Consider the following 26,217-nt stretch of genomic DNA (forward strand, 5'->3'; position numbering starts at 1 on the left):
TCTGCAAATGTTTCACTGTACTCAGGGTTGTTGGAAAATTAGCAATAACCCTGATTTTCTTCTATCTCCCCATTCTTTAGTTATGGATCGGACTTGAGGGGAGGCCATGTGGAAGGGATGTCACACAGTACTGCACACCAAGAGTGCAGGCAGCCGTGTGTTAACCTGCATCTCACTGAGCCTGAACCAGTCATCAAGATCTTTTCAGGATCTGAAACTCAGAGGGACATTGTTTTTCTAGCTCCATCTCTCATTTTTCTTTTATGTAAAATATAAGGTCGTTGCTTGAAGCCAGTTTCAGTGGTCATTTTCCAGAATTGTCTTGTCAGCTTTAGTGATACCTGGCCAACAGAGCCCCACCGAAAGTCCTTCTGCCGTCTAGTCGGTACTGCTTTGAGTATATTCCGATCAGTTCAAACCTCCATGTTACATTTTCTTTGACTTTAAGATGAAACATCCAGTCGTAAGACACAGCTGTCTACATCATGGAGTTAAAACTTGCTCATATTTTCTGTGTCCTGGCCCCAGAAGTGAATTACTTCCTTGCTACCTCAATACCAGAAATCGTGAGGCAGGAGCGGGCAGATACTGGTGACTTAGCCACTGTATCGTCAAGCGAGGGACTTTCGATCATCCGTCTTGCTCGGGGGCTCCCCCTTGCGTGGGGCCCGCCGGGACGCGGGGGCCCCGCCGGGCCCTGTGTGAGGTGGCAGGGGCGGGCGGGCGTTCCGTGCCCGCGCTCCGGGGCCAGCGCCCCCAGGTAAAACATGCTCGACCTACGCTGGCGGCAGAGCGCCTAGAGGCACTGCGAGGTCATGATCCAGGTCTTTTGTTCAGATGGAGGCCTTGTGGTGCTCGCAGGTAAGTCGGCACGAGCAGCACAGGCCTGCTTGCCGTGTCGCGGCGGCGGCACGGGGCTTAGTGCCAGCGGAAGAGGGAGAGGCGTTCTGTGCAATGACTTAAAAGAGATGCAGAACAGCCCAAAACAGCAGTAACAGATGTGGTAAAATGTGATGCAGGAATTACAGCTTCGGTTGTATGTTCTTTTGCTCCTACTCTTTCATTTGAGCTAAAGAGAAACAGCAAGGTAACAATATTAGGAAGACAGAGCTATTGAGTGGGAAATTCAGCCTTGTAGCAGAAAAACAGGGATCTCCCCCACGCCTGGTACAAACGTGTGCGCGCTGCAGCTATGCAAAGGAAGGAGAAAATTCATCAGTACAGTCCTCTACAGTGTTTTAGGGTTGCTTTTGTAGCTGGAAGACGATCAGGAGTATAGCTAGAGAATGTCATCTGTGCCCACTGTCCTGCTTCTGCACAGATGCTAAAGGACTTTCTGTAGCAAATTGCTTCCTGAAAAGCAGCAGTGGGATGCAACTAATAATCTGCTTCATGAAAAGCTCCCCAATTCCCAAACTTCCCCGAAGGATGGAATCTAAGTCAAAGATAAAAAAGCTTTACCTCAAATCATGTAACAGCTAAGCAAAATACTGAATTAAGACACTTGCTGTCCCAGATTTAATTTGAATTCTAAAGTCTGATGGCTTGGTTGACACATAGCACACTGGGCTTTTGGGCACTACTGGGATGATAACTCAGCAGGGCATTTCTCTTTCTCTTAGAAATTTTAGCTATATTTTGAAAAGTGGTTGGTGATTTGAGGGGCATTCACTTTAAAATTTTCAAGGAGTCTGATTTTTAAGGGACAGTTGGTCAGTGCTTTCTGAAAATCAGGACTCTTAAGATGTCTCAGGCTAGACCTTCAGAACTACAGGCCCTTAAAATTGTCTGCCATTTTTGAAAATTTTTACCCTGGTTTCTAGACTTCTAGGAACATGAAGACAAAATTCTGATTTGTTTGAAATGTGTAGAATACTATTTTATCTCAATGAATACAAGCATTTTTAAGGCAGGTGCCTTTCTGCATATAGTTTACTAAGAGTAATTCATAAGGTAATTGCTTTGTACAGTATTTCCAAGGCATTTAATCATTCTAATAGTATACTAAGTGGAAATGCTTATATGTATATTTTTTAACCATCAAGTCTTTGTCTGGGTCTCTCAGCAGCAGGTGGTGAAACAAACCAGGCTCCTGGTGTATTTAAACAAGCAAAGGAAAAACTCTCAGTGAGTAAAGTCATCTTCTCATCATCCATTTTTATAATCTCCTTTTTGTCATCATTTCAGTTGTTTTTGTGTTAATTTGGTAAATAATTGTGTGTTCCCTTTAGGATGTTTTTTCCATATCATTATTCATTTAAAAGGGTAATTAAAGCCATCTTTCCTAAATGAGCCCTGAATTACAGTCACAGGTAGTACATGATGACAGTTTGCAAATCCATGGGGGGCAGGCAGACTCCAGACTCCTGGAGTTTGATGTTGTTCAGCGTTTTGAGCCTGGGCCTCCTCCTGGGAAAACCGCATGCCACGGACCTTTTCGCAGCACCTGACCCCTTTCTTGACTGATAGATATGAAGAAATCCCTGCCACAGGACTGGCTGGAGGGCTGTGATGCACCCTCACATCTCCACGTGTTCCACTGAGCTCGTGCCTATTTAGGAACCATTAGCCAGGAGCGTTCGTATGTGAATAACTGCTCACTGGCCGCTTCCTGGGCCACTGATCTGTGTGTGTGTTAACCTAGTAATTATGTGCCCTGCCTTCAGCTGCTCTGCCGCCCGTTCCACTCCGTGCATCTCCTTCTCCTCTGCTGAGTTTCCCTCAACAAATACTGCAGTACCTCCTGCTCTGCTCCCACGCTAACCTTACACTCCTCTTGTCTCACCTCTCTAAAATCCCCATGAAACCTCCTTTCATCCTCCCCTAGGCAGCTCTTTTTTTTTTTTTTTTTTTTCCCATGGCACTGATGCATGCTAACTCACAACTTCAGCACAGCAATTACTGGTCTTTGTTAACAACTGTTAACAATAACATAGAAGTTCCTTAAGATTCCCCTTTTATCTCCTAATACACCCCCTGGCTGATGTGTTTCGTCTGTCTACTCAGATTGTCCGTTTCTTGTGGAACAAAAAAACTACGTCTCATAAAGCCACGTCACTGACAAATTGTAAGAAATCAGTAATAACGGTAACAGCGTAATTTATTTGAGGCTGTGCAGGGAGCTGTGGAATTTATACCTGAATTCAGCCATGGTTTGGGGAATTCCGTGTGCTGTTTTAAGTCTGGCCTATTTGAGCTCACAACTGAGGAACTGCTAGAGCAGTTCTTTACTAGAATAGTAAGAAATACCTAGACAGGCTTCTGGTCTGAGTCAACAGTAAGCTTTAATACTGTTTTTTCTTTGGGGGTGATGAACCCAACCCGAGAGAAATCGGTACTAGCCCATTTTCAGAACCTTCTATACTTCTGGAGTGCTGTAAGTATCAGCACTTCTATAATCATTCTTTGTTATGGTCTGCTTTCTATACATCTTTCTTCTTCCTGTCTCTTACCTTAGGGCAAAGATCAGAAGTCTGTCCCCTGCTTACTTTTTCTCCCTGTTGCTTCACTTCTCTGGTTGCAACACTCACCCGTCCCTTGGAGGTTTTGTTCTTTGTGGCCTGTCTTCATCTCTACCTTTCTAAGGACTTTTCCCTTCTTGTTGCTGTGTGTGTTCCTGTCCTCCAGCTTTTCTATCCTTCAAGTGCAACCTTTTCCTGTCCAGTGGTAATGTTATACCATCCAGCTCCCTCAGTTTGTCATCCATCTTCAAACCACAGTTTGCATATTGCATTTCAGAACAAGTTCAGGAAAGGCCAAGCAGTTCCATCTGCTGGAATGAGCTGTGTACCTGTGTCAGTGAACACGGGCTAAGAACATCAGCCATGCATTATGGATGTGTATTCCCTAGCTAACCTCTGAAATAAAGTGAGCTTTCTGCATCCCATCTCCAGCAATCACTGAATCACTGAGTCTTAGGGCTACACTGATCTTTATCCCAAGGGCATCTGTCCCTTCCATCCACATGAATTACAGCAGAGGTCAAAGGTAATATATAGTTAACAGAGAATGAGAATAATTTTCTGGTAAAGCACAGATTGGGACTGATGCATTTTGTTTCTTTACCTGCTCTACCAGTCTTCCTTGAGCATGCCACTGAGGTCGGCTGGGCTAGATTCTGCTGCTTTTACTGATGCTAGAAAGTGACCTGCTCTTTGAGTCACACCAAGGAGGTGTAGACTAGTAATGCCAGAGTGCTGCATTAGCTCGAGGCCGTGCCTTCCCCTGAGGAGTTGTGCTAAAAGATCTTGGTCGTGTCCATCTTCAGGATCCACATTAGATATGTGTATTCATGGAGGACACTGATATGCAATATGAGTGAAAAGGACAGTCTCCTCATTGGGCGAAGTTCTTAACCTGTAAGGGTTTTTTAGCCTCACTAGGGGAATTATTTTGAGTGACACTCCACAAGCTGAAAAAAAGCTGAAACTGCTAAATGAACATTTGGGCTTCCAACTGTGGATGCTGAGTTACCTCAAGTTCAGTAAAGCAGGTGAAAAGTGCTTACGTAATGTCTGCTTTTCAGAACCACCTGAGACAGATACCCAGCTTCCACAAAGTTTCAGCACTATTAAACACTGTAGTGTTTTTGTAAATCCAGCCCAAATTTTCTCAACTGGATGGGACCCAAAATTTAATTACGACAAATTGGGCTAAGCCTAGAGAAGCCTTTGTTTTGACAGAAACCTTTTTATTAATATTGTTCAGTTTGTATTTACATACTCACATAAAGTGAAATAATTATTAAGAAAGGGTCATAATTATTTTGCAGAACTGATTTAGAAATATATTCTTCCTAGGAAAGCATCTTTGTCCTTTGAAACAAATGCGTGTTCAGCAGAACTACCTGATACGGTACTATCCATACTGGATACGGTGGTATCCAACAGAAGTCTAGCTCAGCTCTGTTACAGGACTGAAATTGTTTATTCCTCAGTTCTGCAACTCCTAATCATGTTCTGCAACTCTTAATCATGTTGATTAGTACATATGTACTATGGATGACATTCAGCACCCTAGCCTCAGTTTTCCGTAGGTTGACTGTCTAGTCTAGGCCAGATGCTTGTCAGCAGAGAGCTGGACAACTCTAGGGTATGATTCATCCTATTTTTTGCTCATTTTCTGAAAAAGCAGAACTTGAGGGGTGACTCATACACCTTTTCTGAACATTGAGAGAGTCTAGGTGACTGGCTTAGATTAAATGCCATTTTTTTCATGGCTAAAGTTCTGTACCAAATCCCATACTTAAACTCCCATTGGGATTGTTTCTATGAGTAATTTCATGCTTGTGTGAATGCAGAGAGATCAGGACTGCATTGCCAAGATAACAGCCTTGCAGTTATTCTTTGTAGCATCAGTTACACCCTTGGGAGAAAGAAAAGTGTTTCTTAAGGAAATGGCCCTGTTCTCTTCCAAAGTAACTCCTTTTTGCAGGGCAGTCAGATGTCAGCAAAGTATTTGTAATGTGTCCTGCCGATGTTTAACTGCTTTTTCAATGTGGTGTTACTAGTATTCAGAATCAGACAAGCATCTGATCACAATGACGTGTCATGTCAACATTTCAAGCATATAAGGGTTTTATCCCAGGTCTCCACATTGTCAACAGAGACTTGCAGATTTCCACCATGACACCAGATGCTCTTGTGGTGCCTTTAGGAGTTTGTGTATACACAGTGGCATAAGAGATATTGCTATCACATCCTTCTACTATTCTGAGAATACTACTGTAACTTTTCTTTAAGATTCCCACTGTTTTATTTTTGAGCATAACCAGAGATACCCTATTTCAAATGCATAACTTGGTTTAAAAAGACCAGGATATGTCTGTGCTCCTATAGTTTTGCACTTGCTTCTAGTGCTGCCAGCCAGCAATTGCTGTGTCTGGCACCATTTTTGTTGTATTAATACAGGGCAAAAGTAGTATCCACAGAAGAAGGCATTCCCTAGAATCAGTAACTCTGACCAGACTCAGTTGTTTTCAGTCAAATAACACAGAACTAAAACTTCCCTGCATGTCTGAGAACTGCCACAGACACACCATTACCAGACAAAGGAAAAGTATTAATTCGTGGCTTGGCTTTTTATTTTTTTTTGTCCATGTTGCATGTGTTTTCCTTTTGTTCAGCTTCATGTTGTTTTCTTTTGTTTGTTTTCTCATGACTAGACTGCCTCTTTGTCAAAGATTCCTGCCTCAAAGTCTAGAGCAAAGTCATTGCTTCCTCCAAGACCCAGCTCAGCTTGCTCATTAACTACTAAAAGGGCCACTTTTCTCGATACAGACAGTTATTATGTACGGCCCTCCTCAGCGGGCCCGAGAGACTGCTTGCCCTACTCAAAATCAGACACTAAGGTAAGGTAGCCAAGTTGGTAGAAAGAGTTAGCGCAGAGATGTGTAGGTGAATTCCATGGATCATATTCTCTCTCAACTGAGCTTGCGTAAATCTCTGTGAAGTTAACCTGGTATTACTTAGATCCAGTGGCAGTAAAATTGCTTATCAAGCTGCATGCTGCAAAATCAATAAAAGCAAAGGAGGTTCTCCAGAGGAGACATAAGTGAAATAAATTATACATAAAAGGACGTGTAATCCTTCTATTGATGATATGGATGCTGCTTCATTGACTGCTAAGAAGTTGCACCCATTTGCATGTAGGTAAATGTGAAAAATAGCAATAATAATTTGCCTTCCAGAAGTTTAAAAGCTAAAAAAGTAACTTCAGCAAGTTAATACTCCCTGAAAAGAAATTCAGTTGCTGATGTAAGAGGGTACACTTCTCATGGCTAGAAATAAAGGCTAAAGCTGTAGGAACCAAATTTGATCTATGCATGGCACCATGATGAAGAAGTTGTAGTAAGACTTCAAAGAGCTGGTTGGCAGCTTTCCATCATAGCTTCCCGATATTCACATTCCTCTTGTGTTGCATATCTGCCTGATACTGACTTAATGACTATTATGTTACTTAAAAGTGCTTTTCCCTATTGACTTCCATTTGCTGTCTAATGTTATGCCTGGTGAGTCTGCTGTTGGTTTGGACCATCATCCTATTTGGCCTTGGGAGGACCATTTGCTTATACAAGAATGTCTTTGACTGCCCATGCCAGAAGTTCAACAACATTATAATGTACTCAGATGTCCACTGCTCTAACCAGGGTAAAAAACAGATATCTACTGATACTAAAAACAGGAAAAGAGGAGCATAGAAAGGAGCAAGAGGAGACATCAGAGTTAACAGTCCTGCACTCAAAAAAATTAAACACTAGTTAAAATTGTCTCTCCTTAAAAAACTTACAAGTTAATGTTTGAACAGGCAAAATTCACACATTACCTAATAATATAGTGTGTAGTATATTCTAGGCACAAATATTGCAGTTACTTTGCAAATTAATTCACATGAGAATTTCACACCTGAGTCCTAGGTGATTTTTTTACTTTCAACTTGAACAAAGTAAAACTTATTTCTCAATAAGAATCAAATCTGGAAGCTATCCATATTTAGATCTAAGAGTATCTGTCTGAAGTAGCTCAGGAGACAGCTGCCTTTGTTGTGTTCATGGAAAAGATCTATGCTGGCTTCACAAGGATTTAAATAGTAGTCTAGTAGTTGCCTATCATCTGCTGAAGTCACTGGGAACTCTGACTTCAGTAGGAATAAAACCAGTCATTAATACCTGCTTGGTCAAAGCAGTGGGAGATGAAAGGCTTTGCCAGCACCAGAACCTAAGTTTACCTTGAGGAAACAGTAGGTTATTTAAGTTAGGGTGAGATTTGCAGAATTCCTCACTTGAGGAAGTCACAGGGAAATCTCCCACTAGGAATGGGAGCCACAGTCCGTCCTTTCGGTTGAATGTTTGGCTGCAGTAAAGTGCCAGGGAGCTAAGCAGAGCTTGGGAGGTGGCTAGATCCCCACAGCTTCCTGCATGAGTAGTAATCTGGGCCCATGGGATGACACTTGTCCCCCTGTAAGTAGGGAGAGAGAAATCAGAACCCAGAGAGTGATGTTTTGAAAACTAAATATTCCTTTTCTGTTTTGCTGCTACTAGGATGGAGTAAGCAAGAGTCCAGAAAAGCGTTCCTCTCTACCAAGACCTTCCTCTATACTTCCTCCTCGAAGAGGTGTCTCAGGAGACCGAGACCGAGAGGAGAACTCTCTCTCCCTCACAACTTCCCTTTCTTCTTCAGTACGACGCACTACCCGTATGTTCTTTGCATACTAACTCTCTCCTACCGCTGTGGTTGTTTCCCATCATTGTTAGATTAGTGCCACTGTCATTACATCGTGTATCCCTAGACCTTAGCATTGATGGGTAGGTCTGAGGCCTCAAAGATTGTTTCTGTTCAGGTATTAAGTGCTTGTGCAGCAAGGTCTTCAGAACAGACATAGAGGTGTCCTTTCCACAGTCTGCAAAGCCCGGGGCTAGGACTGCAGTTCAGGCTTTCCACCTGTGTTAGAAAATGTCTTAACAGGAGCCACAGAGCTGGGTAAGATATTTGACACAGGATATTTATAAACAACAAGAATGAGGTAAATCTGAAGTAGGCACTAAAAACATACTGATGGATCTGAAAACATTGAACCTAATAGTTATTTTTTTGCTGTTTAACTGTAATGACCTCCCTGTGTTCTAGTCTAAGGTAAAAGGTCTTTATTCTGAGAATTGCAAAGACAATGTTAGCTGGTGGAGTGGCTCACTGGGGGGAATTAGGGTAGTTAACCAGCAGGGTCCTTTTGTGAGGATCAATTCTATCAAAATGCAAGCAAAAAGAAATTGCAGGACAAAGAGAATTTTACCAAATACCCAAAACTTTTAGCTGAGCCTTCAGCCCAGGCTTCAGAACCTGAATGCAGTGTGGTTCCCTGCTCTCCCATGGGAGTTATTCTGGCTTTCTCTCTTTAGAAATCAATTACTGCCCTTCTTAAAAGAAGCTAAGGGAAATAGATGCTAAAATTCTACAAAGGAATCCTTTGAAATTCTTGGCAGATGCTCCAAGAGTAAAACAGAGACCCTTTGCAAGCGGAGTGACCCCCAGGTGGCACAGCAGCCCATTCTGCTGACTAGGAGCAAGAGGCCATTGAGCATTAGCAAATGTGATGGAAGGGCTGAGCAATGAAAAATAAATATACCAAAGCTGCAGGGAACTAGAAAAAAAAAACCATTGCCTTTCCACTACGGTTGGTACAGTGAGAAGGTTCTGGGTGAGGGCTGGTTGGGGAAGAAAGAAACCATTCAGGGAAACTGGAGGTAAGAATGGAATATGTTCAGTCTAATGTGTCATGTAGAAAAAATACAGTTTTTCATGGATCCCAGGAGCAGCAGTGAATTGAGTTTGATCCATCACCATTAAGCAAGCAGAATAATTACCAGTTAGCTTGAATGGGATTTTGATTAGTCCCACTGGATATTCTGGAGGGGTCCATTGGATGTATCGTTCCTGAATATTTTAAAGGTGAAATCACGTACGTGGATCCATTCAGCAGTGGGGTTCTCAGGCTTTAGTAGCTGGTTTGCTCTTTCTTTGAGTGCTCTCAGCAACCATTGCTATAAACGTTGTATGGAGATATCTCAGTTTCTTCTGTTTGCTTGCTGTAGAGAGTTAAAAACAAAGTCAGCTGCAGAAAGCACAATGCCATTAATAAACTAATTTTTACATTTAAGTGAAAAGGACTAGCAATGCCATTGACACTGAATGGAGCCCTACAAAATGTTGTGTTTTTTTTTTTTTTAACTTGCATGCGAATGTAACTTGAATATAACTTTTAATCAAGGTTGCCTTCAGTAATTGCCTTCTTTCACTGTACTAATTGCATAGTTGAACTTCAACCTCACGAAGTTCAATAAAGGGAAATACAGAGTCCTTTATCTAGGGAGGAATACCCCATGTACCAGAACAGGCTGGGGGCTGATCTACTCGAAAGTAGCTTTGCAGAGAAGGACTCAGCGGTGCTGGTGGGCAACAAATTGAGCATGGGCCAGCAACGCGCCCTTGCAGCAAGAAGGCCGGCAGTATCCTGGGCTGCATTAGGAGAAGTGTCACCAACAGGTCGAGGGAAGCGATCCTTCCCCTTAGCTCAGCACTGGTGAGGCCGCACCTCGAGTGCTGTGTCCAGCTCTGGGCCTGCAGTACCAGAAAGACGCAGATTTACGGGAGCAAGTCCAGTGAAGGGCTGCTGAGATGATCAAGGGGCTGGAGCACCTCTTGTGAGAGAGCTGGGGCTGTTCACCCTGGAGGAGAAAAGGCTCAGAGGGATCTTCTGAATGTGCATAAATATCTGTCAGGAGGGTGTCAAGAGGAAGGGGCCAGGTTCTTCTCAGCTGGGCCCAGTGACAGGACAAGAGGCAACGGGCACAAACTGAAACACAGGAGGTTCCATCCAAATATAAGGAAAATCTTTACTGTGAGGGCTATTGAGCACTGGAACAGGTTGCCCAAAGAGGTTGTGAAGTCTCCTTCCTTGGAGATACTCATATCCTGACTGGATAGGGTCTTGGGCAATTTGCACTAGGTGAACTTGCTTGAGGAGGGCGAAGGCTGGACCAGATGAACTCTAAAGGTCCCTTCCAGTCTCAACCATGATTCTGTCTTGGGGGATATCTGTCCATCTTCATAATAGAACCATGACTCTTGTTCATCCTGAGCAAGGATTCAGCTAGATTACCAGCAATGGTACGTGGTCAAAAGCAGCCAGGCATTCAGACAGTATAGTTCAGGATTAAGATCAGAATTTTCACCTCTATCTAGTATAACTCTCGAACTCCATTGAAATAGGTGGCAACACTGTCACTGGCTGACAAGGTTATTGCATCAAGCCGCAAAGATTAGGTTCAGATGGTGTGTCTAGTTTTCCTAAGAGGGAAATCAATATCTCAATATTGTGCCCTGTCTAGCCAGCTTTGCAGGAAGCATAGGCATTTTGGGAAACACGTCTGTACTGCAGAATGGAGACCTCGGTCATCATGTGGGTGAATTTACCAGCTCAACCACAGGCAACGAGCTAACTCTTGGCAGGGTTGGCTAGCTAAGTAAGACACAGAGACAGACACCCACTCTGCTGTTCCAGCATTAGCACAGGCAGAGCCATCTTAGAGCTGCATCTCGGAGGGTTGCAGTCTTGGAAGGTACAGTATGATGAAGAGCTGTATCTCTTTGGGTCTAATGCTGTTTTTTTCTTGCATATAGGATCAGAGCCAATTCGTAGCAGAACGGGAAAAAGTGGAACTTCTACTCCCACCACTCCTGGTTCCACTGCCATCACTCCAGGCACCCCGCCTAGCTACTCCTCCCGTACCCCAGGCACTCCGGGGACCCCCAGCTATTCCAGAACCCCACACACTCCTGGTACCCCCAAATCTGCCATCCTGGTACCCACTGAGAAAAAAGTTGCCATCATTCGCACTCCTCCCAAATCTCCAGCCACTCCGAAGCAACTACGAGTTATTAATCAGCCTCTGCCTGACCTCAAGAATGTCAGGTCCAAAATCGGTTCAACAGATAATATCAAATACCAGCCTAAAGGAGGGCAGGTAAGGACTCCACTCTTTACGTTCATTCATATTTGATTTATTCTCATGTGTACAGTGCAGTGCTGGGATGGGTGTCATCTTGAATTGCCTTGTAAAAGCTACTTCTGTTGTCACTGCTATAGACATTGGTTGTTTTTAAGTGATGATAAATGGCAGGGAGTAGGGTTACCTTCAGAAAAGTGTCTTGTCACCTGAAAATTATCACTGCCTCACTGAGATCAGTGCAAAATTGCAAACAAAAGTTTGTACTCTGTGCCACAGATACATTCAGCCTGAATCTTAGCAGCTGCTGCTTGCTTATCAGCAAGTTAAAGAGGTTCTCTCTACTTCAAGCAATTTTAGATTCAACCTAGACAGATGTGAGCAGGATTGCACAGCACCATGACTTTTCACTGTGTCATATTATGTGGTGTACGTTGTGTTGAGTGGTGTTAATGAGGGTTGCAACCTCCAGCCAGAAAGATCTACCCTTGGTTAAAGATGATGGGAGGGAGCAGATGGTAGACTCAACTGCTTTTTTTGATGTAGGGTTTGAATAAGCAAGAACAGGGCTTAAATTATAAACCAGAGAAGGTATAATAAGAAAAATAAGAAGGGTGAATGTGTAAGAAGGCAGATCATGATTTTCTGTTCTCACTGAATGAGTACACAAGAATTCAGGAAAAGCTGATGTAATTTAAAGATGGAAAATGTCAAAGGAGATAGTTCTTCGTACCTTGCACAGTTATGCTGTGAAACGTATTACCTTGAGGACTGCCTTCTTCTAAGGAAGGGACATATGTGTAGAGTAACAAATCTCCTATTACTATAGACTGCACTTACCAAAACCTGGGAAAGAACAGTAAACATGTAGGCTTGTAAGCTAAGCTTGCACTTTTGGAGAGTGAGGACAGATCAGATAAGGAGTACCCTCTATCTTCCTAGGGTATGGAATTTATACCTTCCTTGAAGAGTTTCTGCTTCACCAAGCAGAGCTATGGCCAGACCTGGAGTAGTCATTTCTCCATTTAGGGCATTGCAGATTTGGTCGTGCAGATGGCATTAAAAGCCAAAATTATCTGCAAGCAAGCCTTTTGCATGGAAGAACTGTTTTTCCGGCTGGCAGGATGAAGCAGTTCATTTTACTATATTTTAATGGTTATAAAACCATTTATAAACTGAAAGAAGTCCTATTTCATTTAGAAACAGAGAGGCTGAATGAGGAAAGAAAATATAGCTTACCAAGATCTATGCTAAAAATACAGGGAAATGACTATGATGAGTGTAAAGAAATTGGTTAGTTTATTTTTTGTTAAAAGGTCATTTATATTTCATATTGATTCTGGATCACAACCCTACCACAAAAAAACCCCTGTGTCCCCAGCTCTCTTGTGCTCTGTAGAAGCTGAGATTGCCAAGTTACTTAGAGCAGTGGCAGTGTGAATGCTTGCCTTTTCTGGAAGGGTCCATTTCTGAACTACCTGCAGGGACAGGACGTCAGGGTGATGAACGAGGTGCTCACCTATTCAGCTGTCCAGAAAACAGGACATTCTAGAAAGCTGATTTGCACTGTATTTCCAGATCAGATACTTGTAGAAATGTCTGATTTTTGGAATACATAGTGGAATATATAAAACAGTGAGATTTTCCTGGTGCTTTCTCAAAAAAAAGGAATTGAATCAAAACTTAACATTTCAACTATGCCTACTGTAGGTCACACAGAGAAAAAAATAGGCTAATGTATTAAGCAGTAAGGCATCTCTTAGACCTTGATCCTGCTTTCATGGTAAGTTAACACATTCAGTGCTTTCCAGGATTTCGACAGTAGCCAGTTACTCAGATAAAGTCAGGAAGATAATGCTTCAGCAAAGGTTCTTTTTACCTTTGTTTTGTTAAGTGTCTGCATAATTACTTGGTATGGGAGTTCATCTCCCATTTGACGTACTATAGAGCAGATGGTCAGGGTGCACAGGGCTCTAGGAGATTTGGAACAAAATTTCAGACAGTGCATCTAGGTTAGCATTCCTCTTAATGTAACGAGCCTGGATGCTGGAGATGGGGCTTAAAACCAGTGCTGTGTTAGCCTGTCCTCCTCCTCCTCCCCGTTATTCCCCGTGGATCAAAAGAACCACGCAAGACTAGAGGATCACAGCAAACTGTGTTCGTTTGTAAATAACATGCTTAGAAAGCTACGTTTCCTTAGGACTTTTGGAAAGTTGCACGTGGTCTTTGTCAGTGAAGACTGACACAGCAGTTGGCATTTCATCCCTTTGGGGGATGATGGAGGAAAACTGCTGGGAGGACGTAATGAGATCAATGAAGCTAAAGCATTTTTTAATTCCTGCTGGTATGTAACCACTGAATTGTGGCTGGGGCAAAGAGCAACTCACTGAGTTCTTCCATTAGATCTCCTTTATAGCATGATTATTCAGTCTAGGTAAGAGCATTTTGGGATTAATTCTTTTCTTGTTTCTGCAGTTGAATTTTAGTCTATCAGAGAAACATATGAAAGCTAGTTTAGTTCCCTTCTGTCTGCTTGCTTTTTGTCTGGTGGCAAATACTCTATTGGCTGAAATGAGCTATTATCTGCTATCTGCTTTTAGTGATGATATATGAAATGAACAGAAGGCTGCTCAAGTTTTATAGCCTGAACTGGGAATGCTGATAGCAGTAACCACAGGAAAAACAAGCAGACAAAAAGCCAGTATGTATCTGGGCAAGTTAAGTACATAAGCTTGACATGCAAGTCACTAAAGGAATACAGATATGCAACCCAAAAGCGTCATTTGGAGACAGACTATCCTTTTACCAGAGGCATATCTTAACCGAGCACAAGGTCTTGTCTTAGCTTATAGCTGTCCCAGAGAAAGCAGCAGCACTGCGGAACTGCCAGAGAATGAGGTGAAGAGCTAAAGAAGCATGGCATTTTTGAATGTTAAATAAATCAAGAAATACAGGGATTCAGCCTTTGCTTTCATCAAAAGCTCATCAGCTAACAGATTGATTTTAATTTACCGCTGTCTTGCCAGCCCCATTAAAAAAAAAAAAAAGAGAGAGAGAGAGAAAGAAAAAAAAAGGAAAAAAGAGAGAAGTAGCTCAACCTGAAAGAGAAAAGACCATCCTTCTAGGGGAAGAAGCAAACTAATGTTGCCCTACATTAAGTTCCTACTAGAAATAGATGGCTTGAGATGTGTCTAATTGGTATTTTGCAGTCTGGAGAAGCGAAGGGTTCTCTGCTCTGCGATGCAGCCGGTAGGCAGCTGTCTGGTTTTCTCTTTAGAGTAAAGTATGGTGAAATGTATCATTCTTGGCAAAGCTCAGAGGCAACTTGCTCATGGGTATGTCTGCTGGGCTTCAGATGGATTTTAGCACTGCATCAGCTGTGAAGGAAATGCTGTTCTTTCAAAAGTAACCCATTTGCATCTGTTATTTTTCAGACAGCCCAAGGGAAGCATGAGGGAAAATTGAGGGGGTGGGGGTGGAAATCAGTTTCAGATGCCAGGACTGGAGGGTTTTTTTTTTTTTTTTATGTTGGGAGTTTTTTCTTCTTGAAATTCTGCCTATGGATGTGGTTTGTACCATATCGATACCATATCAGTGTACAAAAGTGCACTGGTTGAATCTTTTTTTTTTGCTACTGACCAGGCAGGGTATTTATAAAGCACTGGAGGCCAGCAGCCAAAGATAAAGCCAACTTACAGGTAAGGTGTAAAATAGCACTAACTGCAGTAAAAGCCAGGCGCCTTCTAAGGGTAAGATGGTAGATAGAAAAACAAAATACCGAAGCAATGTCAGAGGATGAAGTGACCCTTGAAGGCTTTTAGGAAGATTAAGAGAAAAATTCACTGTATACCCTAAATTGTAGGAAACACAGAGCATTTGGTCATGGATCAGAGTCTGAATAAATTGATGACCCTGATATTCAGTAGAACTTGTTCAGCACCTGCAAGTTTGCTGTCAAAAGAGAATAGGTGTTTCCATTAAATGATAAAATTAAGCAGCACAGGGAAGGATAAGACATCTCAGAGCTAGGCAGAGAAAGAGGCTTGGATAGATGTCTCTCTTCTTTGCACAGTTCTTTTGCTTGGGTCCAGCCCTGTTGGCTTCAAGATCAGTTTGTATGGCAACACAACACACGTGTGGCCCCATCATGACAATTTACATCCCTGTCTGCAGGTAATATAGTAGGATCCTCCTGTGTTCTCTGCCTCAGTAGCAGCCTGACAAGATGCACGGGTTGTCTAGAGACCGACAGTCCGGGGGGGCCAGCAGAGCTGGAGCACAGCTTGGAGGAGCTGCAGGTCAGATGGATATTCAGCAAGTTCCCATAGAAACAGCATCTCTCCTCTTTCTTCTATTTCAGAGGTCTTTGCACCAAGTTATGCAGATGATGACCCAAAAATTAGTTCAGAGATCTCAGTAATGTGCTATTGGTGCATTGGCAAATGAAGAGCTTTCTAAAAGACAGTGGAGAATACGGGCATAACAAAAAGTGCCATCTGAGCTGTTGTTACCAGGTCCCATTTTGTCTCCCATCTTTTTCTGGCACATTGTTCACCTTTTCATCTGCTCCACTGTAACCTGAGACATAACTAAGCCATAAACATGTTGGCCTAAGTTAAGAGAATGTCCCTGTCCAGGACAAAATCAATGTACATAAATGAGCTAGAAGTTTTAAGCTAAATGTTGGCTTTGGTGCTTTCCCAAACCAGGGCCACAGGAGGCAAGTTAAGGAAGATGTGGATCGACTTTATAATATGGCTGTTGTTAAAGTACTTAGCTAATGAGAGACTAGAAGGCAATTGTTTCCACACTGTTAGCCTCATTCATTGGAATAAGTTTGTGAATTTACCAAGGCAACAGTTCATAACTGTAAGACAATTTTATCTCTGTCAGTCTGCTTTTGTCTGCCTTTATTGCAGCCTGTCTCTATATATCCTATATGTAAAATCTGCCTGTATACATTCCTGCTTTTGTGGATTTAGAAAACATTTGGAAAGATTTGTTTTGGACTGAAAAGCAGGGGAAATGTAGGAGCTTAAAAACAGTTTGTTTCTATTGTTTGTAAACGGTTTTTTTGCCTGCTTGAATTTGAAAATTAGAAATTGGTTCATCCCGTGTTAAAATGCAGATCCATAGATGCAAAGATAAGTTAGAGATTTCAGGCACAATTTCAAAACTCTGTTACAGCTCAAAAAGCATAATTTTTAGGGTATTGAAATTTAGAATTTTGGCTCATCACTGCAGATTTGTACAGAAATAACATCTTGCAGCTCCTGTGTTCATGTTCCACTCATTTAATGAAAGGCTTGCCCAAGTACAGTCTGCACAGTTAAGCCTTGAATTATTCTGGATAAAAAGAAAGATCGTTCTTCCTGAGTCATATTTTAGAAAAATGAAACAATCACTGTCAGGCTTCAGCAGTTTCAGAATGTATCTTTGAGGGAAGTTGGTTGGTTGGTAGAAATGAGCAGGGAATTGGGACTCTCTATCCAGATATGACATTCATGTTTTCTGTGTCTGGGGCACAGTAACGTCGCTGTTGTGCCTCAGCAATCTGTAAAACGTGCGTCACGCTCACTGAGGACAGACTGCAAACCGTAGGTACTCACCAGGAGGGTCACAAGCTGTGTGATGGGGCTCTAGCCAAAGTTTATTGAAGTCAGTGAGTAACAAAACTTCCACTGACTGCAATAGCTGTAGGTTGACAGGTTTTGCTGTTTCGGAGCTACAGTCTGCTGGTGCGTGGATTGTGAGGGATCTGTCTAGCTGGAACTGAAGGTACCATTTTCTGGAGATCCAGTAATCTCTCCACTGACTATAGTGGCAGGTTGTGTAACCAGCTGAAACTCTTAGTTCGCTGAAGTTAGAGGAGACTGATCTCAGACGCAGTGTGCAATATTGGTTATTGGTCTCTTATTAATATCATCGAGAGAAGGTACTTCTTTCTGGAGTAGGTTGAAACTACCAGGATATACGTTCTTGTGAAAGCCCGACTCATCCCGTCCTCAGGTTCAGCAGAGGAGGTATTTTCAGCTGAGCACTAAGCAGTCTACCTTCTGGCAATGCAATGGAACAGATTGTTAGTTCTTGTGGGAAAAATGGTCAGGCGACTTCCAATCTGGATCAGAGCTGTTCAGTCATATAATAGATGTTCTGTCTTGGATGGAGAGATGAGAAGAAGGAATTTTATTTTGCTAGACAGGAAAGGAAGGAAACTTTGTTTTTTCTTGGAAATTTGGATTTGAGCAAGAAAAAGACATGCTGATCTATTGAGATTTGAGAAAGCCAGCTTCCGTGGAGAGGTAAGCAAGATACATTTTGAACTCAAACTGAATGACCTAATTTTCTCTATTAGGCTGAAGTAAAGAAAATGCGAGTCTAGTGACTTAAAACTCATCCCTTCTTAAAAACATTCGATCTAATTTAAAAACCTTGTTACTTGATATTTGAAGCTATTAATACCCTTTCCATGAGTAGGGAGTGTAGCTACTATTTCAGGATCAAACTCTGTAATTTAGCAAAATCTATCTAGGTTTTTGTTTGTTTCTTTGTTTAAGGACTACTAAAACAAAGATCTGTGTAATCTCGGATTTTAGCTGATTTAATGGAGCTCACAGCATGTTTTTTCTGTTTATGCATGAATATACTTTAGTTTCTTCTACTATTCTTTTGGATCAGATCCCCACATTTAGTGATGAGTATGGTTGCAGAACACTTGTTACACTTGATCTCGCTTGGATCTTGCACTTCCTTGAGCTGTTTATTATTGTTGTCTCTTGACTGCAAACTCTTCATATAACCATTACAGTGCCAGCTGTTAAGTAGTATGTTAAGAAACATGCTAGTTTCTGTTCCTGTGATTAATTTCAGAGAGAGAAACAAATGTTTATATATATATATATATATATAAATACGTATAAAAACAACATCATCTAACACAGATCTGTTACTTGGGGCAATTAATAACATATGTGAACTTAATTAATGGATGCAAATTAAATATTTAAATGTATTTGAAGTACAAGATTTTAAGAGATGCCCTCAGAAAATACTTCTTTTGCTTTTGTGTTCTAATGATGTAGACTTTTTCTCTATTATTAGGGACATGGCCTTGTTCAATGTGGTCACCTTATTAATTAGACACAGTGATTTGCAAATAGGTAAAAAGAAGCCTGTAAGTTCTTCACAGTGGGAGATGTAAAGCAGCCACCATTGTCCTATGCAAGTATTAAAGACATGGTTCATTGCAAGGCACCTCTTAAATGTTCCTGACACCTACTATTGGAAGGATCTATTTTCAGTTGCTTAGAATCGTCTTAAAGTTTAATTGTTCAGGCCAAAATATTATGTGCCCTGGCTTCATTTTTTGAGGTCAGAATTGAACCTATCTTTTTTACCCTTACTAAGAGTAAGATGAGGAGAGATACTTTATTTTATCCATGCTATCTCCAGTGTAGCCTTTTGTTTTGAATCTCATTAGCATGTAGCCTGACAGCTTCACTAGTGTATGTATCCAGTAAATTCAGCAGTGCAAAATCAGAATATGATCTCAAGCTCTGTTTGTAGATATGGAAAGTCTGAGGCATGTTTTCTCTTTGGGGACTTCGCTAGGCCAGAGAAATAGGCTTCCTTCTCTTTCCTCTACAAGCAGCCTCTGCCAGGAGTATAAAAACTGTAGTATCATCTGTATTTGGCAGCATAAAATTTTGGAAGTGCTTAGAACTGCTTCTTGATTATGATCAGGTTTTAACCTTAACCTTGTTTCTGGTGCAAGAACAGTTCTTGTCTCAATCTCTGTGTTAACCAGGAGAGCAAACACTGAAATAATGTCTAGTTCGAGGTTGTAACTTTGTCAGATTAATGTGATTCTGGGCTAAGTAGGAGTAACGTGCCCTCTTTGATAAGTTGTTAGGTGCCTGAGAGCTTTTTGCAAGATCCCAGGCCCACAGCATGTTCAAATGACTCAACTTTAAATTTCTGAAAGTCTCTTTGGCCTCACTGTAGCCAGAATCTGAAATACAGAAAGTCTAAGAGGAAACGTACCATAACAGCAGAGTAACGGAGCCCAAAGGGATCTTGGGAAGGTATCAGGGCTAACACGTAGACCCGTCCTACAGAGAAGTCGTAAATGGTGGCTCAAAATACATGAATAACATCCTCTGTTGATGCAACCATGACCTGAACGAAGTGGGGCCTAGCTAGGGTACTTTAAGTGCCTTAGGCACAGAGCTTGTGGTAGAGCCTCTCAGAGGCCGTAATTGCAAGGTTGATCATCAGCTTGGTGGAAAATGTGTTCAGAATCTAATTCTATTAGTATCTCAATTTTTATTCTTTGATTATCTTTGTTTTGGTGTGTACCACGGTAGTAAGCCATAGGAGGGACGTTGTTTATAGATTATCTAGCCAGTGGCTGAAAAGTTAGAGGCTTTATCTGTTCTTGTAAACAGCAGCTGAACAGAATGCGTATAGGCAGCAATAAAAAAAAATTCTTTCTTTTTCATAAGCTGTTGTCAATCATAGATGCTGTCTTTAACAGTGCAGCAAAACTGAACTAAATTCTCTCATGCGTTTCTTAGCCTTCCACTCAGTACTTCACATATTTCTGCTCATCTTGAATATAAGGTGAAGTACTGACAGAGAAGGGCCTGCTCCAGACCCCGAGACTGGAGGCCATTGCACATGAAAAATATGAAATCTGAAATCACCTTCTGTGGGAGGAGCATAGCCGTAGGGAGACATATGTCTAACTGGGAGATTCACAGGTACTGCTAGCCTCTGTCACTTCTCTGCACATCAGCCATCTTAACCCAGAAACATCCCCTCTGGTCTTGTGCAGATGTTGTCCTCAGACCACAGCCCCTTCCTATTTAGACTGCCAGTTGAGCCACTGGATGTAGGGAGGGAATTATAGTTCACCTAAGTGCAGATCACTAAATGCCTTAATGCCGTCAGTGCTTCCTTTCCTAGCAGGCTGTCCAGAATTGCATTGCATCTCGCAGCACTTAGCCAAACAGCTTTCAAAGAACTGGGAAGCAGTTGGAGCACAGTGGCTGATTCCTGCTGGGGACTACCCAGAATTAGTGTGAGTCAGTGAGGTTACACTGCATGTACGTCAGTGCAGTCTGCTCTGGGGTTCACTTCTGGATCGCTGCTGAGGAGCTGTCAGAGAATGCCACAGAGCAGTCAGTCTGTCAGGGCTTCAGTCAGATGTCAGTTTTACCATTTGGTTGCTGCAGTTTTGTGGAGCAAAGCTAGCGTTTTCTGTATAGGCTTCACTTGCCCAGTGTAGCTTAACTTCACCCTATCACAACAAATCATAAGGAACCTCTCCTTGGCCCTGGACAGAATACTAACTTCCAGCCCCTGTGCAGCATACCTTGGTAATCCAGAGTCAGGTTAGTAGGAGGGAATTTACCCATCTCAGACTGGCAAGCCAGTGCGAAGGTTATGAGGGAGTCTGCCAGTAGGTCTGTGCAGGAGATTGGCCTGTTGAGATTTTTAGTGAGGGTAAATAGAAATCAGTTCTGCTTCTTCCACAGAGCAAATACTCCCTTTCTTGACTGTGAGCATGAGCAGGCTTGATCTTTCATTTAATGTGCAACACAATTACAGTGCATATACGTACATCCCTACCACACCCCCATCCCCACGCAAGATGCACAGGCACATTCAGGAACATAGAGACCTTCTTGGTGAGTCATGGTGTTTGCAATCCCTCTATTGCAGGCAGCTGCATCATCTAATTCCTTTTATAAAGCGCCATCATAAAAGTTTTCCATTTTCTTTGTCGTAGCTCTGTTCCCCTGGGAGGCTGTTCCAGAGCCTCCATGCTCAGATAGTTACAAGCTTCCCTCTAGATTCCATCTTGTGTTATTTACACAGTCAGTTTACACTCTTTGTTTGCAAGCCAAAGTTGTTCTTTAGCCTGAATAGTTCCTTTCCCTCTCTGGTTCTTTCCCTCTGATTACAGTCAGATTTCCTAAAGAAACAAAGCCCAGGCGGTCATGCTGTCTGGCTGGCAGTCTCAGTCTTCCTCAACTCGTTTGTCACTCGTTGGCCAGTTTCAACCAGCGCTGGCAAAGGAGCAGGGGTTGGAAACACAGGCAGTCCCTGCAGTTGTTGACTACATACAAAGGAGAGACTTAGGATAACACTGTAATTGAGGAGAAAGGCCCTTAAGCCCCTTCTCCACAACCAGAGATAATAAATAGCTGGCCAGTTGGCATCTGTGTATTGTTTCCTATTTGGTCAGTCTAACAGACTGGGAGAAAGCTAAGGTGATACTGCAGGCAAGAGGGGATAGGGCTTCCTCAGGAACATAGGATGGAGGGATTAAGAGGTTTAAGGCATTAACCTATAGGAAACAAGGCTTTATTAGTTCATGGAACAGCTAGTTACAGAGGGCAGTCATGATCGAACTATGTGCAGGGACACTGATATATTCCAGGAAAGGAAGACGCAGATAATCAGGAAGAAACGGGATCGGTACAGTGCAGGATCACCAGCACAACACATCTGCATCACTCATATCTCACTTCAGCCATCAACATAGGACATAAGCGATTCGTAGGTCTCCCACTGGCCCCGCTACACGGGGCATATGTCACCCAGTGAGACAGAGAAGATAATTGAGATGATTGTTCTGTTACGTATCTGCTAGCCAGGTCCATGGGCCATGAGATCTGTAATCTGTCAGATTTCTGGGTGCAAATCAACCTTTGGGCGCTTGATCAACAGCATCCTCTAAACTTATCACCTTGCTTTGGCTTCATTTTAAGCCACAGGCCCCCAGTCCACAGCACTGAGGTCTTGTTATGACCCGTAAGTGGGCATTTTCAGAGCAAATACATCCCTGTGGCCATTGCTAAGAGGTGCTGCTGATGTGTCACTGAGATGTGCTCAGAAAGCACTAGGAAGGTTTTGTGTTTTGCCCAGCTTTGTCTGGCCTAAAGTTCTGTGGGAACCAGGTCTGACTGCACATCTGATGTGCATTTCTGTAACTGATGTGACACCTGTCTTGTACAGTACTGGGGTACATTTTTTAAGCAAATAGTATATTGAGATAAAGCACAAGCATAAAACTCCAAGGGCTGTTGGCTTTCATGTTTCAGCATACATCAGTTTAGTTGTATGGGCTAAGCAGATAGGAAGGAGAAAGAAATCAGCTTGCCTAGTGACGATGCCCTTCTGAAGAGCTGAATGTGACCTAGCAGTGGTGAAGTTTTCTGATGCTGTCGTTACCTTCCTTGCTGAGTGTGCCATCTCCACAGATTTTTGCCGATTAAGTGAGAGAGCACATCTTAATGTTTTGGCAGACATAGTGGTTACATTACATGGGATGAGGAGGATCCAGGGAACAGCTTGCTGTGAAGAAGTTCTTTAGCTGCAAAGTATGGCATGCTGAAGTTTGTTGTTGGAGTTTAGACTGGGCTTGAGTCAAGAGTGCACTCTAGTTGTTCAATGCCAGAAGATTTGACCTGTTTTCTGGATGGGACATTATCACCACTGCAACAGGCAAGAGCTGCATGATCTCCCTGTTAGATGGGCAAACAGTCTTTCCTGGTTTGGAGAGGTGAGGCACAGAGGAAGAGGTTTGGCTCAGATTTAATAAGGAGCTTTGGTCAGTTTGGGGAACTGAAACTGGGGAGCAGCGACTGCATGAAGTTCTTCCTCTCATTGACTGCTTCAGATAGGTTTGCAGTTGCTTTGTGTTACTGTCGTGGTAAAAAAGAAGCAAGAAAAACCTGCAAATCTGTTCCTCTCTCATCTCAATATCAGTTAGTCACTGTAGATTTACCTTCAACATCTGCCAACAAGACTGGGCTAAATATACGTTAGTGAAGGCTCTAGAAATGCCATTTAGTAAAATGAATGTGTAAATTTATATTGTATATTAGTAACATAGGGATGAATAAAATCCACCATAATATTTGAGTAAAGACTTCATATTTAACTTAGAGAAGAGAATATGCTGCACATTTGAATGAGTGAAAGCTCCTGGTGCAAAGAACGCAGGTGAAGCCTATTCCAGAGATGCCTTTTCACACACCTGAAAAGCCTAATACTGGCCAGCACGATGCCTTCCCCTTCCTCAGAAAGGAGTCTTGGAGTAATGTCACCCAGGTGTGTGCACTGAGGCAGGCCCTGTGCCCAGGTGCTCCGGCATACTCCCATCCTGCAGCACATGGTTCCTGGGAGGAGGACAAGCATTGCTGGCACCTGAGATCTGCCAGGTGGAGAGGCAAGCTTGGCATAGGGTCAAGCACGGGGCAGTGGGACCTGCCTTTCACAGAGTTCACCTGCTGGCACTGTCAGGACTGTACCTGTGTCCGTGGCTAAGTTGGTACAGAAGAAATCCAGGCTCCTGGCAACTGTGAGGGAGGCTGGCACCATCAAGGGAAAGTCACGTACTTGTTCCGTCAGAAACAAGGTGCACAGGGCAGCCAGCACCAAAAATCCCAGAAAGCTGCTGTAACCAGCAAATCCTCTGGCCAGCACCAGAAGTCAAGAAGCAGTCACAGGTTCCAGGTATTGTTTTTTCAGTGTTGTCTTTTAATAGGGGACAACAGGGAGTCAGAGCAGTAGTGAGTTCTGATTTCAGTTTAATCCATTTGTCGATGGTTGTTAGTCACTTCACAGGGATCACTAAGGTCTGTTGTGTGAATATAGCTGCTGTTATGGCTGTGTGGCAGAAGGACGGGTGAAATACCTCAGGATTTCAAACAGTGCCTGAGCTGTCTGGATCTGGAATTGCTGCAGCAAAGGCTGGAGTACTGAACTGAGATGAATGGTCCCCATCTTCTGCTTGTGCCCAGTTCAGCAGAAACAAGAGAGTCTAAGACAAGCTTTCCAAGAGCTATGTGCAATCCAGGCAAACAAGGAGTTATTGGAGCTTGTCAGGGAAAAGCTACCTTTCATGTCTGCTGGAATAAAAATGCTCCCCCTTGTATTTCACCACAAACTCATGAGGTAGAAAAAAAGAGCAACATACTGCATTTAATACAGAGACTGGCATGATTGACTTTCTCATGTTTCAATGCAAGTGTCAGAAGGAGTCACAGCAGGAGGCAAAATTGCCCTGCTCCCTGACTGGAGTGTGCATATGGTATATAGTAAGTTACCTCCGATTCCTTTTAGGTTAGGATTTTAAACAAGAAGATCGATTTTAGTGATATTCAGTCCCGCTGTGGTTCCAGAGATAACATCAAACATTCTGCAGGGGGAGGAAACGTAAGTAGTACGGACACACTATGATCAGGTGCCTCCACTGTGGTGACCCACCTTGCACAGCCAGCCCCTCTCTTGTCTCCCTTCCTCTGAGCACTATTTTCCTCCTTGCTACTGTTTCACATGTGAGTCTGGTCTGGTAGTTGTGTAAGTCCTGTGTATGCAGTGGTGGTGGCCTTCTGATCTTTCTCCACAGAGCACAACACATTTCTAGGACTTGGGCAGGAAAAGGAAATCAGACAAGCATGATTATGTCTCAGACCCAATGATGCTGACAGTAGAAGCCCAGTGGGAGCCAAGGTGGTTCGGTGGCCCATGGAAGTAATTTCTGGAAAGTACCAATTATCCCACTGAGACTCCAGCCACACAGCAGGAAATCTTGTAATGTCACAGTCTTTCCACAGCCAATCTTGTCAGTTATGTACAGAAAAAAGGAAAAATAAAACATAAGGACAAAGAGAACTCAGAGGGAGGATATGATCTGCCAGTGTGCTGAGTGCTAATGCATCTTCAGCACATTATTACTCTAGTATAAAAAACCAGAGGCTGCTCCGGGTTTGATCAGATACCAGTCAGTTATAGCAGTGATGTTAGAATGGTTTAAGATGGCACTGACCCCTCTGATGGAAATGATCTCCCCTCAGAAGCAAGCGCTGATGGTGGGTGTATGTTGATCTTTTGTAATGAGAAGTAAACAGGTTCACTAAAGCCACCATTGCTGGCTTAAATTGTTGCTGACGACATGAGCAAACTGGTGGCACTGCAGTGAACTTGGAGCTCATGTGCAAATGATGAGTTGCGTTGTCTGGCCTTGAGGGGCTGCAGCTGCGTTTGCAAAGAATTGCTAATGCAGTAATGGTGAAAGCCAGCCACACGTTGGAGTGCGCCCAGAGTGCAGCAGAGCCGGAGTGTCACTCGTGGCCGTTCCCAGGCTGGGTCGGCGTAGTCATGGCAACACAGATCTTGGCAGAGCCACTGGAGATGCCGGTGTCCGTGCTGCAGCCTGGCTGAGTGCCGAGTGCCACAGCATCTGGCTGCCTGATCCAACAGCAGTGCAGGTATAGTTGCTGAGGTCGCTCGCATTTGTAGATTCATCAGACTCTCCATAATGGATTGAGCTGAAAGTTGTCACTGTACTGAGATGGAAAAAAAACAAAATGAAACAGATGGTAGAAAAGAAGCAGCCACCAGACTATTCCTAATTTCCTAGAGGCACATTGAAAAGCAGAACCAAATGGGCTGGATCCTGCTGCATGCAGGGCTTTGCAAATCTCCCACCTCGAGGGGACAGCGTATAGATATTTCAGAAAAGAACTCACAACCCAATCTGCTTCATCCTCCTCTTCATTTTATTAATGGAAAAACTTAACCCTGCTCCGTCATCTTCCTGGGTGGAAAGGAAGCTTGTTGCATAATCCAGGTGTTTCCTCCCTTGTGGCATGATCTGTTTTCTACTAACCATCTCTCCTTTTCCAGTGGTTTGTAGAGAC

At 42.9% G+C, this 26,217-nt stretch overlaps 1 protein-coding gene across 12 annotated transcripts in view; it reads left to right on the forward strand.

Annotated features, from left to right (window-relative positions):
* MAP2 (microtubule associated protein 2) overlaps positions 1 to 26,217 on the forward strand; it is a 229,814-nt gene that overhangs the window by 197,510 nt on the left and 6,087 nt on the right. For 7 of the 12 annotated variants that reach the window (XM_062578251.1, XM_062578258.1, XM_062578259.1 and 4 more), the window contains 4 exons: positions 2,069 to 2,127; positions 8,039 to 8,192; positions 11,175 to 11,518; positions 24,638 to 24,730. In XM_062578251.1, coding sequence (XP_062434235.1) covers positions 2,069 to 2,127; positions 8,039 to 8,192; positions 11,175 to 11,518; positions 24,638 to 24,730 — 650 coding nt within the window. Of the gene's footprint in view, positions 1 to 2,065; positions 2,128 to 8,038; positions 8,193 to 11,174; positions 11,519 to 24,637; positions 24,731 to 26,217 lie in introns of all 12 variants that reach the window. The other 5 variants (XM_062578257.1, XM_062578262.1, XM_062578263.1 and 2 more) reach the window with 3 other exon arrangements.

Source organism: Rhea pennata, chromosome 6 (assembly GCF_028389875.1).
Source record: "Rhea pennata isolate bPtePen1 chromosome 6, bPtePen1.pri, whole genome shotgun sequence".
NCBI lineage: Eukaryota > Metazoa > Chordata > Aves > Rheiformes > Rheidae > Rhea > Rhea pennata.